This window comes from Oncorhynchus mykiss, chromosome 8 (genome assembly GCF_057628025.1).
Source record: "Oncorhynchus mykiss isolate SJ-2025 chromosome 8, ASM5762802v1, whole genome shotgun sequence".
Taxonomy (NCBI): Eukaryota; Metazoa; Chordata; class Actinopteri; order Salmoniformes; family Salmonidae; genus Oncorhynchus; species Oncorhynchus mykiss.
The window spans coordinates 85,717,501-85,730,990 of record NC_143029.1 but is presented as its reverse complement, the minus strand read 5'-3'; the positions used below and the strand labels follow the sequence as shown (position 1 = coordinate 85,730,990).

Here is a 13,490-nt window from a genome sequence, read left to right as displayed (position 1 = left end):
CAGCCTCAGGCACCGTCCTCAGGCAATGGCTTTCATTTTGGGTCTAATTCTAATTTCTGGATAATGCTTAGAGTATAGGATAAAATGTTGCTACATTATGTCACATGAATGTGCAAAAAACACCTACCTGTCTACGAGACTGTTCTAAGGTGAAGTCTTTAACAGCATGGTGAAAAACACCTACCTGTCTACGAGACTGTTCTAAGGTGAAGTCTTTAACAGCATGGTGAAAAACACCTACCTGTCTATGAGACTGTTCTAAGGTGAAGTCTTTAACAGCATGGTGAAAAACACCTACCTGTCTACGAGACTGTTCTAAGGTGAAGTCTTTAACAGCATGGTGAAAAACACCTACCTGTCTACGAGACTGTTCTAAGGTGAAGTCTTTAACAGCATGGTGAAAAACACCTACCTGTCTACGAGACTGTTCTAAGGTGAAGTCTTTAACAGCATGGTGAAAAACACCTACCTGTCTACGAGACTGTTCTAAGGTGAAGTCTTTAACAGCATGGTGAAAAACACCTACCTGTCTACGAGACTGTTCTAAGGTGAAGTCTTTAACAGCATGGTGAAAAACACCTACCTGTCTACGAGACTGTTCTAAGGTGAAGTCTTTAACAGCATGGTGAAAAACACCTACCTGTCTACGAGACTGTTCTAAGGTGAAGTCTTTAACAGCATGGTGAAAAACACCTACCTGTCTACGAGACTGTTCTAAGGTGAAGTCTTTAACAGCATGGTGAAAAACACCTACCTGTCTACGAGACTGTTCTAAGGTGAAGTCTAACAACATGGTGAAAAACACCTACCTGTCTACGAGACTGTTCTAAGGTGAAGTCTTTAACAGCATGGTGAAAAACACCTACCTGTCTACGAGACTGTTCTAAGGTGAAGTCTTTAAAAACATGATGAAAAAACATGTACCATTTCTGACGTACTGCAGCTGTCTGATTCAGGAGTTACACTGTAACTCCTCTCGTAAGAACAATGGGAAACACCAAAGATGAGCGAGTTTCATAGATAATACTACCTGAAGCCCCTTTTGATTTGATTTCAAGGAATGTTCCACCGGGTCACGTTGGAGGTAATTGGACAAATCTGATTGAATAGTTCCTGATCTAAGAGCTTTAAATTTAAAATAAAAAACTCCCCTTTATTATCATTACTGAGTCTTCACCACCTGTCAAATCCAATAAGGATCAACTGAAGACGGTCCTGTATACATATATATCCCAATTATATATCAAAATTATATATCCCAATTATATATCCCAATTATATATCCCAATTATATATCCCAATTGTCACAGACTGAAGTTCCCTCTGAGATAAATAAAGTTATTCTAATATTTTCTGTTCTATGCAATCAGATTTCTATAGCATGAGGATATTATTGTGAGACGCCAAGTGAGCACACATTTCTGTCTGGTATTTCATGAGTCTTGCAAGTGCGATGGTTGCATATGAGAATGGAGAAATTGTCAGGAATGATTCAACAAGATTTCAACATATTTCAAAATGGTTATTTTTAGACAGATGTTTGCTACTGCTAAGCTTTTTTTTTTAAACATTATTTTTTACAGCCCAGGGATTATATTAATTGATATTGGTAAATTATGTAATCATTTATTACAGTCCTGCCTTAGTGAAACAGGTACATTCGATGTTACATTGGTGCCTGTGATTAACGATGTAGTACACTTATTGAGACATGGTACACGAGCAACATCAGTGACAAACCTTACAACATGTGGTAGGCTAAATGGAAAAATAAATGTGTCAAACGTCAATGACAGCAGAAGCACGCTAACTGTGGATGGTGTGTTCTTGACAAGAGAACAGGCATTGGCAGCCTATCAGATTGTCTGAGATGGGGGCATGGGGGTTGAATTGAAAAAGGGCAGTTTAGCAGATTGTCTGAGATGGGGGCATGGGGGTTGAACTAAATAGGGGAAGTTTAGCAGATTGTCTGAGATGGGGGCATGGGGGTTGAATTGAAAAAGGGAAGTTTAGCAGATTGTCTGAGATGGGGGCATGAGGGTTGAATTGAAAAAGGGCAGTTTAGCAGATTGTCTGAGATGGGGGCATGGGGGTTGAATTGAAAAAGGGCAGTTTAGCAGATTGTCTGAGATGGGGGCGTGGGGGTTGAATTGAAAAAGGGCAGTTTAGCAGATTGTCTGAGATGGGGCATGGTGGTTGAACTAAATAGGGGCAGCTTATCAGATTGTCTGAGATGGGGGCGAGGGGGTTGAACTAAATAGGGGCAACTTATCAGATTGTCTGAGATGGGGGCATGGGGGTTGAACTAAATAGGGGCAGCTTATCAGATTGTCTGAGATGGGGGCGTGGGGGTTGAACTAAATAGGGGCAGCTTATCAGATTGTCTGAGATGGGGGCATGAGGGTTGAACTAAATAGGGGCAGCTTATCAGATTGTCTGAGATGGGGGCGTGGGGGTTGAACTAGAAAAGGGTGGATAGGCTAAAATGGAATGATTAATTATATTAATTATGATTATAGTCTTATGTCATAATTGTGAATTATTTTTGACATATTATTACAATAATATATGTTGCTGTCTGCTAAAGTGAGTAATTCTACAATGAATACAATATTAGCCATTACTAATATTTACAACAACAGTAAGTGGTCTATATAATAAACTAAAGGTGATGTACACGACATGATCAAAAGTATGCGGACACGTGCTCGTCCAACATCTCATTCTGAAATCATGGGCATTAATATGGAGTTGGTCCTCGCTTTGCTGCTATAACAGCTGCCACTCTTCTGGGAAGGCTTTCCACTAGACGTTGGAACATTGCTGTGGGCATTCAGCCACAAGAGCATTAGTGAGGTCGGGCACTGATGTTGGGCGATTAGGCTTAGCTCGCAGTCGGCGTTCCAATTCATCCCAAAGGTGTTCGACGGGGTTGAGGTCAGGGCTCTGTGTAGGCCAGTCAAGTTCTTCCACACCGATCTCGACAAACCATTTCTGTATGGACCTCGCTTTGTGCATGGTGCCATTGTCATGCTGAAACAGGAAAGGGCATTCCCCAAACTGTTGCCATAATGTTGGAAGCACAGAATCGTCTAGAATGTCACTGTATGCTGTAGCATTACGATTTCCCTTCCCCGGAACTAAGGGGACTAGCCCGAACCATGAAAAACAGCCCCAGACCATTATTCCCCCTCCACCAAACTTTACAGTTGGTATTATGCATTGGGGCAGGTGGCGTTCTCCTGGCATCCACCAAACCCAGATTCGTCCGTCGGACTGCCAGATGGTGAAGAGTGATTCATCACTCCATAGAAAGCATTTCCACTGCTCCAGTCCAATAGTGGGGAGCTTTACACCACTCCAGCCGGTGCTTGGTATTTCGCATGGTGATCAGGCTGTTCAGCCATGGAAACCCATTTCATTAAGTTCCCGATGAACAGTTCTTGTGCTGACCTTGCTTTCAGAGGCAGATTTTACACGCCATGCCCATCAGCACTCGACGGTCTCGTTCTGTGGACTTGTGTGGCCTACCACTTTGAGCAGGTGTTTCTCCTAAACGTTTCCACTTCGCAATAACAGCACTTATAGTTGACCAGTGCAGCTCTAGCAGAGCAGAAATTTGACAAATTGACCTGTAAAGGTGTTATCTTGTGATGGTGCCACATTGAAAGCCACTGAGCTCTTCAGTAAGGCCATTCTACTGCCAACGTTTGTCTATGGAGATTGCATGGCTGTGTGCTCTTTTTTATACACCTATCAGCAATGGGTGTGCCTGAAATAGCCGAATCTGCTAATTTGAAGGAGTGTTCCCATACTTTTGTATATAGTGTATGCATGCCTACTGTGTGTGTGTGTGTGTGTGTGTGTGTGTGTGTGTGTGTGTGTGTGTGTGTGTGTGTGTGTGTATTTTTATACACAGTCAGTGTACCATACCAGGTAAGTACTCAGGGAAGAACAGTAGTCCTGAAGCAGACGTGATTTGTTGACATTGTCCCCATTTGGGAAGGTTGTCCACGCCTTGCCCATGTTTTAGACCAATAGAAATAGGGTTGGATTTACATGCGTCTACGGGGCCAGTATAAATAAACCATATGAAACCTTCAAGTTCAAGTGAATATCATTTTACGTAGTTGGACAACTTTTACAAAAATAGACTTTTACAAGCAGTAAAATACATTCCTGTGGATTAAAGTGACAAACAATTAACTTTTTCATTTGGAAAGTTATTTAATTATATTGAATCAACTGTACTATGGGAAAGGAAATCCCCTGGTTGATCATAATTGGGATTTGTATCAAGTCATCATGTGAGTCTCTCTTCAACACTGAAACTCCTGTTCTCGGTAAGTTGGACGGTTATTTTACTCTCTCAAATTAATTAATGCATTATTCTGAATACAAACGTTAGGTAAAAAATGTAATACATTTATGTTTTGTAAGCAGATTATAATAGGCTACATGCTGTTTATAAAAGGTGCAGTGAATTTTTTAACAATTGGAACATTTGTGCCACGGGATTTGGAAAGTTGGCATTTAGCTGAGGCAGTTTCCATGAAGGCAGTCTCCATGAAGGCAGTTTCCATGAAGGCAGTCTCCATGAAGTCAGTTTCCATGAAGGCAGTCTCCATGAAGGCAGTTTCCATTAACCTGTTTTGAGTTCAGACAGTTCATTATTCGCAGGAACAAAACTCCCCTAACCTGTTGGTGTTTTATTAGGATATGAGGAGTGTACCCTGATCCCAGATCACCTGAACATATGGGCTAGAAGAGATTTCCCGAAATCATGACACATTCATATGTACATGAACCCTGTACATTATAACCATATTTTTATGTATGCGTATTAATATTTAAATATGTAGAATATTGTGTTTTTAAACTTTAACAAAATATTGTAAATGATGAGGTTTGGGATGATTTTATAATTTTGCAATCTGAGAGAGGAATGACTACTCTCTCTGGTTGAACCTCTACATCCCCTAAGGGCCATTTTGTGCTTTTCAACTCATGAGAATATGCATTATGCGTCGGTGCTTTCGAACACCGGTGTCTAGAAACATCTGTGCCTATAATGTTCCTGTATCCGCCAGCATAATAGGTCATTAATTGCCACGTACTAAATGTTTTTGAAACACTTGATACAAAGTGGGGATCGTGTCTTCAATCTCTCCCTCTGTCCCTCCAGGCAACGGTACAAACTGGATACGGGACTACACTGATATAGAGACCAAGTTCTCAGTGCGTTCAGTCGAGGAGCCAGAGGAGGATCTGTGTTACCTGGTGCCAGGCGATAAGAATACAGTCACACGGTGTGGCTTCAACATCAGCTTACCCACGTTCGCCATCATACATGGCTGGTCGGTAAGCAGATACCTGGATAACAGGAATGTAGCCTGGTCTCAGGTCACCTGAATAACAGGGATGTAGCCTGGTCTCAGATCACCTGAATAACAGGGATGTAGCCTGGTCTCAGATCACCTGAATAACAGGAATGTAGCCTGGTCTCAGGTCACCTGAATAACAGGAATGTAGCCTGGTCTCAGATCACCTGAATAACAGGAATGTAGCCTGGTCTCAGATCACCTGAATAACAGGAATGTAGCCTGGTCTCAGATCACCTGAATAACAGGAATGTAGCCTGGTCTCAGATCACCTGAATAACAGGAATGTAGCCTGGTCTCAGATCACCTGAATAACAGGAATGTAGCCTGGTCTCAGATCACCTGAATAACAGGAATGTAGCATGGTCTCAGATCACCTGAATAACAGGAATGTAGCCTGGTCTCAGATCACCTGAATAACAGGAATGTAGCCTGGTCTCAGATCACCTGAATAACAGGAATGTAGCCTGGTCTCAGATCACCTGAATAACAGGAATGTAGCCTGGTCTCAGATCACCTGAATAACAGGAATGTAGCCTGGTCTCAGATCACCTGAATAACAGGAATGTAGCCTGGTCTCAGATCACCTGAATAACAGGAATGTAGCCTGGTCTCAGATCACCTGAATAACAGGAATGTAGCCTGGTCTCAGATCACCTGAATAACAGGAATGTAGCCTGGTCCCAGATCAGCTGGATAACAGGAGTGTAGACTGGTCCCAGATCAGCTGGATAACAGAAGTGTAGATTGGTCCCAGATCAGCTGGATAACAGAAGTGTAGATTGGTCCCAGATCAGCTGGATAACAGAAGTGTAGCCTGGTCCCAGATCAGCTGGATAACAGGAGTGTAGACTGGTCCCAGATCAGCTGGATAACAGAAGTGTAGATTGGTCCCAGATCAGCTGGATAACAGAAGTGTAGATTGGTCCCAGATCAGCTGGATAACATAAGTGTAGCCTGGTCCCAGATCAGCTGGATAACAGGAGTGTAGACTGGTCCCAGATCAGCTGGATAACAGGAATGTAGCCTGGTCTCAGATCACCTGAATAACAGGAATGTAGCCTGGTCTCAGATCACCTGAATAGCAGGAATGTAGCCTGGTCTCAGATCACCTGAATAACAGGAATGTAGCCTGGTCTCAGATCACCTGAATAACAGGAATGTAGCCTGGTCTCAGATCACCTGAATAACAGGAATGTAGCCTGGTCTCAGATCACCTGAATAACAGGAATGTAGCCTGGTCTCAGATCACCTGAATAACAGGAATGTAGCCTGGTCTCAGATCACCTGAATAACAGGAATGTAGCCTGGTCTCAGATCACCTGAATAACAGGAATGTAGCCTGGTCTCAGATCACCTGAATAACAGGAATGTAGCCTGGTCTCAGATCACCTGAATAACAGGAATGTAGCCTGGTCTCAGATCACCTGAATAACAGGAATGTAAACTGGTCCCAGATCAGCTGGATAACAGAAGTGTATCCTGGTCCCAGATCACCTGAATAACAGGAATGTAGCCTGGTCTCAGATCACCTGAATAACAGGAATGTAGCCTGGTCTCAGATCACCTGAATAACAGGAATGTAGCCTGGTCTCAGATCACCTGAATAACAGGAATGTAGCCTGGTCTCAGATCACCTGAATAACAGGAATGTAAACTGGTCCCAGATCAGCTGGATAACACAGTGTATCCTGGTCCCAGATCACCTGAATAACAGGAATGTAAACTGGTCCCAGATCAGCTGGACAACAGGAGCGTATCCTGGTCTATGATCTGTTTGTGAAGCCACAATAGTAAAGTCTCTCTTACTGCTACCACTGCTGCCTGCTAAATGCTGTTACATGCTGTTACATGCTGTTACATGATGTTACATGCTGTTACATGCTGTTACATGCTGTTACATGCTGTTACATGCTGCTACATGCTGGTACATGATGTTACATGCTGTTACATGATGCACATGTAGTACTGGTTAGTAGTGCCCTACATAGGGTCTGGTTAGTAGTGCCCTACATAGGGTCTGGTTAGTAGTGCCCTACATAGGGTCTGGTTAGTACTGCCCTACATAGGGTCTGGTTATTACTGCCTTACATAGGGTCTGGTTAGTACTGCCCTACATAGGGTCTGGTTAGTACTGCCCTACATAGGGTCTGGTTATTACTGCCCTACATAGGGTCTGGTTAGTAGTGCACAGTAGGGTCTGGTTAGTAGTGCCCTACATAGGGTCTGGTTATTACTGCCCTACATAGGGTCTGGTTATTACTGCCCTACATAGGGTCTGGTTAGTACTGCCCTACATAGGGTCTGGTTAGTAGTGCCCTACATAGGGTCTGGTTAGTACTGCTCTACATAGGGTCTGGTTAGTAGTGCACAGTAGGGTCTGGTTAGTAGTACCCTACATAGGGTCTGGTTATTACTGCCCTACATAGGGTCTGGTTAGTACTGCTCTACATAGGGTCTGGTTAGTAGTGCACAGTAGGGTCTGGTTAGTAGTACCCTACATAGGGTCTGGTGATTACTGCCCTACATAGGGTCTGGTTATTACTGCCCTACATAGGGTCTGGTTAGTACTGCCCTACATAGGGTCTGGTTAGTACTGCCCTACATAGGGTCTGGTTAGTACTGCCCTACATAGGGTCTGGTTAGTACTGCCGTACATAGGGTCTGGTTAGTACTGCCCTACATAGGGTCTGGTTAGTACTGCCCTACATAGGGTCTGGTTAGTACTGCCCTACATAGGGTCTGGTTATTACTGCCCTACATAGGGTCTGGTTAGTACTGCCCTACATAGGGTCTGGTTATTACTGCCGTACATAGGGTCTGGTTAGTACTGCCCTACATAGGGTCTGGTTATTACTGCCCTACATAGGGTCTGGTTAGTACTGCCCTACATAGGGTCTGGTTAGAAGTGTAGTACATAGGGTCTGGTTAGTACTGCCCTACATAGGGTCTGGTTAGAAGTGTAGTACATAGAGAATAGTGTGGCTTTGAGGTTTTCCCTAACGACCCTGTAAGTCATCCCTAATACACTTGTATCTTCCTGCCTTGTGTTCCAGGTGGCAGGTCTGTTTGCGAGCTGGATCCACGAGCTGGTAGCGGCCCTGTTTGAGCGTGTGCCCAATGCCAACGTTATAGTGGTGGACTGGCTGGATCGGGCCCAGCACCACTACCCCAACTCCGCTGCCAACACCAAGCTGGTTGGAGAGGATGTGGCAAGGCTCATCAACTGGCTGGAGGTGAGGGTTTGATCATGATGCCGTTTTGGTACGCTACTGTAAGGATAATGTATTGGATTTATACAAGAGCGAAAGTAGACCCATAACAGTACCTCTTAATCTTAGAAATCTGTATGGAATCCCTATTCGTTCAATAGGATCACTGTGGCACTAGTCTAAAGATTTGTAATTTAACTTTTAAAATGTATTACCTTTTGTTGTGGCACAACCAATCGTGATGTTTTCATCTGATTGTCAACCAATCACATTAAAGGGCTCTTTTACTAGGTGTACCCGCGCCCGTTCATCCACGCGTTACATATTTCCAGCCACCAAACAGAGGTGAATGGAAAGAGATACAGTGCCTTGCGAAGGTATTCGGCCCCCTTGAACTTTGCGACCTTTTGCCACATTTCAGGCTTCAAACATAAAGATATAAAACTTTATTTTTTTTGTGAAGAATCAACAACAAGTGGGACACAATCATGAAGTGGAACGACATTTATTGGATATTTCAAACTTTTTTAACAAATCAAAAACTGAAAAATAGGGCGTGCAAAATTATTCAGAGAGAGGGGGGTGATGAGAGAGAGAGAGAGAGAGAGAGAGAGAAAGGGGGGGGGGTGACGAGAGATAGAGAGAGGGGGGGTGAGAGAGAGAGAGAGAGAGAGAGAGGGGTGTGGGGGCGAGAGAGAGAGAGATGCGGCTGTGACGAGAGAGAGAATTAGCAATGGCGATCGACGCAGTTTGATGAGATAGTAGACTGTTCTACCACACTGATAATTCCAGAATCATAATCCATGTGTTCTCTTACTTGAAATGTGCAGTTATTTATGTGGATCTGAAATACACCAATCATCTGTTAAAAGTAAATGATACCTCCACTCAGGTGGATCTGAAGTATGACCTGAAGAACCTCCACCTGCTGGGCTACAGCCTGGGAGCACACGTGGCTGGCGTAGCTGGAAACCTGACCAACAACAAGGTCAACAGGATCACTGGTGGGTAGGACGAGATACTCCCTCGTATGATGCCTGTAGGAGCAGGTTTCTGTAGGACCAATAGAGACATATAACCATCTCTCAATCCACCTCAACTCTGCAACTCAGGGACCCACTGGTGGGTAGGACCAGACCACAGCCAGATAACAGAGTAATATCACTGGTGGATAGGACCAGACCACAGCCAGATAACAGAGTAATATCACTGGTGGATAGGACCAGACCACAGCCAGATAACAGAGTAATATCACTGGTGGATAGGACCAGACCACAGCCAGATAACAGAGTAATATCACTGGTGGATAGGACCAGACCACAGCCAGATAACAGAGTAATATCACTGGTGGATAGGACCAGACCACAGCCAGATAACAGAGTAATATCACTGGTGGATAGGACCAGACCACAGCCAGATAACAGAGTAATATCACTGGTGGATAGGACCAGACCACAGCCAGATAACGGAGTAATATCACTGGTGGATAGGACCAGACCACAGCCAGATAACAGAGTAATATCACTGGTGGATAGGACCAGACCACAGCCAGATAACAGAGTAATATCACTGGTGGATAGGACCAGACCACAGCCAGATAACAGAGTAATATCACTGGTGGATAGGACCAGACCACAGCCAGATAACAGAGTAATATCACTGGTGGATAGGACCAAAAAAGATATATAACAGAGAAGTATATGGCTCTGGGTAGGACCCAGCCCTCGCACTGTCCATCTGTCAATCAACCTAATCACTACTGTGTCATTAGGCTTTGTTCTAAACCTAAGATATACAAGTTTGCCCTGAATAATTTGTTGGTATTTACGTTGCACCCCTATAGCAGTTATAATGGTTTGTTGCCTATCAAACTTTGGTCAGCCAATCACTGCTTAAGTAAACACCCAAAAATGACTATTTATAACCCCCAAAATGACTATTTATAACCCCCAAAATGACTATTTATAACCCACAAAATGACTATTTATAACCCCCAAAATGACTATTTATAACCCACAAAATGACTATTTATAACCCCCAAAATGACTATTTATAACCCCCAAAATGACTATTTATAACCCACAAAATGACTATTTATAACACCCAAAAATGACTATTTATAACCCCCAAAATGACTATTTATAACCCACAAAATGACTATTTATAACCCACAAAATGACTATTTATAACCCCCAAAATGACTATTTATAACCCACAAAATGACTATTTATAACACCCAAAAATGACTATTTATAACCCCCAAAATGACTATTTATAACCCCCAAAATGACTATTTATAACCCACAAAATGACTATTTATAACACCCAAAATGACTATTTATAACACCCAAAATGACTATTTATAACTCCCAAAATGACTATTTATAACACCCAAAATGACTATTTATAACACCCAAAATGACTATTTATAACCCCCAAAATGACTATTTATAACACACAACATGACTATTTATAACCCCAAAAATGACTATTTATAACACCCAAAATGACAATTTATAACCCCCAAAATGACTATTTATAACACACAACATGACTATTTATAACCCCAAAAATGACTATTTATAACACCCAAAATGACAATTTATAACCCCCAAAATGACTATTTATAACACACAACATGACTATTTATAACCCCAAAAATGACTATTTATAACCCCCAAAATGACAATTTAGAAAAAAAGACTGCTGTATAACTTTCAGAAGGCTTGTACCTTGAAACATGTGTTCTAATACATCATGGCAGACTGACACCATAACAGCAGGCTGACACCGTAACAGCAGGCTGACACCATAACAGCAGGCTGACACCATAACAGCAGGCTGACACCACAACAGCAGGCTGACACCATAACAGCAGGCTGACACCATAACAGCAGGCTGACACCATAACAGCAGGCTGACACCACAACAGCAGACTGACACCATAACAGCAGGCTGACACCATAACAGCAGGCTGACACCATAAAAGCAGGCTGGCACCATAACAGCAGGCTGACACCATAACAGCAGGCTGGCACCATAACAGCAGGCTGACACCACAACAGCAGGCTGACACCATAACAGCAGGCTGACACCACAACAGCAGGCTGACACCACAACAGCAGGCTGACACCACAACAGCAGGCTGACACCACAACAGCAGGCTGACACCATAACAGCAGGCTGACACCACAACAGCAGACTGACACCATAACAGCAGGCAGACACCATAACAACAGGCTGACACCATAACAGCAGGCTGACACCATAACAGCAGGCTGGCACCATAACAGCAGGCTGACACCATAACAGCAGGCTGGCACCATAACAGCAGGCTGACACCACAACAGCAGGCTGACACCATAACAGCAGGCTGACACCACAACAGCAGGCTGACACCACAACAGCAGGCTGACACCACAACAGCAGGCTGACACCATAACAGCAGGCAGACACCATAACAACAGGCTGACACCATAACAGCAGACTGACACCATAACAGCAGGCTGACACCACAACAGCAGACTGACACCATAACAGCAGGCTGTCACCATAACAGCAGGCTGACACCATAACAGCAGGCTGACACCATAACAGCAAGCTGACAACATAACAACAGGCTGACACCATAACAGCAGGCTGACACCATAACAGCAAGCTGACAACATAACAACAGGCTGACACCATAACAGCAGGCTGACACCACAACAACAGGCTGACACCACAACAGCAGACTGACACCATAACAACAGGCTGATACCACAACAGCAGGCTGACACCATAACAGCAGGCTGACACCACAACAGCAGGCTGACACCATAACAACAGACTGACAGTGTTCTGATTATATGCAGTAGCTACTAACTATTAACAACAGAGCAGAATATAGTAGTTCTACCACTGGAAGTTACTGTAACATACCAGTCTTCTAATGTCCCTCTCCCTGTCCTGCTCTCTCTGTCAGGCATGGATCCGGCTGGGCCTCGCTTCGAATACGCTGAGCACCTAAACCGCCTGTCTCCTGACGATGCAACGTTTGTGGACGTCCTCCACACCAACACCAGGGGGTCTCCAGATCTCAGTATCGGTATCCAGAGACCTGTGGGCCATGTGGACATCTACCCCAACGGAGGAACCGAGCAGCCAGGCTGCTCCTTCCGGCACACCGTAGACATGATGAGAAGCTTTGGCCTCCACAGTGAGTAGACACAGGCTTCACTCTAACTACAACTCCCACAAACTCTCACACTGTAGTTCAATAGAACTAGGCATCTACGGTGAGAAGACACAGTCTTCACTCCAACTCCCACAAACCCTCACACTGTAGTTCAATAGAACTAGGCATCTACAGTGAGAAGACACAGGCTTCACTCCAACTCCCACAAACCCTCACACTGTAGTTCAATAGAACTAGGCATCTACAGTGAGAAGACACAGGCTTAACTCCAACTCCCACAAACCCTCACACTGTAGTTTAATTGATCTAGGCATCTACAGTGAGAAGACAAAGGCTTAACTCCAACTCCCACAAACCCTCACACTGTAGTTTAATAGAACTAGGCATCTACAGTGAGAAGACACAGGCTAAACTCCAACTCCCACAAACCCTCACACTGTAGTTTAATAGAACTAGGCATCTACAGTGAGAAGACACAGGCTTAACTCCAACTCCCACAAACCCTCACACTGTAGTTTAATAGAACTAGGCATCTACAGTGAGAAGACAAAGGCTTAACTCCAACTCCCACAAACCCTCACACTGTAGTTTAATAGAACTAGGCATCTACAGTGAGAAGACAAAGGCTTAACTCCAACTCCCACAAACCCTCACACTGTAGTTTAATAGAACTAGGCATCTACAGTGAGAAGACAAAGGCTTAACTCCAACTCCCACAAA

General features: G+C 43.8%; 1 protein-coding gene across 1 annotated transcript in view; it reads left to right on the top strand.

Moving 5' to 3' along the window:
• Positions 1-4,104: 4,104 nt before the first annotated feature.
• lplb (lipoprotein lipase b) overlaps positions 4,105-13,490 on the top strand; it is a 14,508-nt gene continuing 5,122 nt past the window's right edge. The window contains exons 1-5 of the mRNA XM_036986550.2: positions 4,105-4,343; positions 5,186-5,361; positions 8,438-8,617; positions 9,486-9,597; positions 12,558-12,791. Of these exons, the coding sequence (XP_036842445.1) occupies positions 4,253-4,343; positions 5,186-5,361; positions 8,438-8,617; positions 9,486-9,597; positions 12,558-12,791 (793 nt within the window). The 5' untranslated portion in view covers positions 4,105-4,252. The remainder of the gene's footprint in view (positions 4,344-5,185; positions 5,362-8,437; positions 8,618-9,485; positions 9,598-12,557; positions 12,792-13,490) is intronic.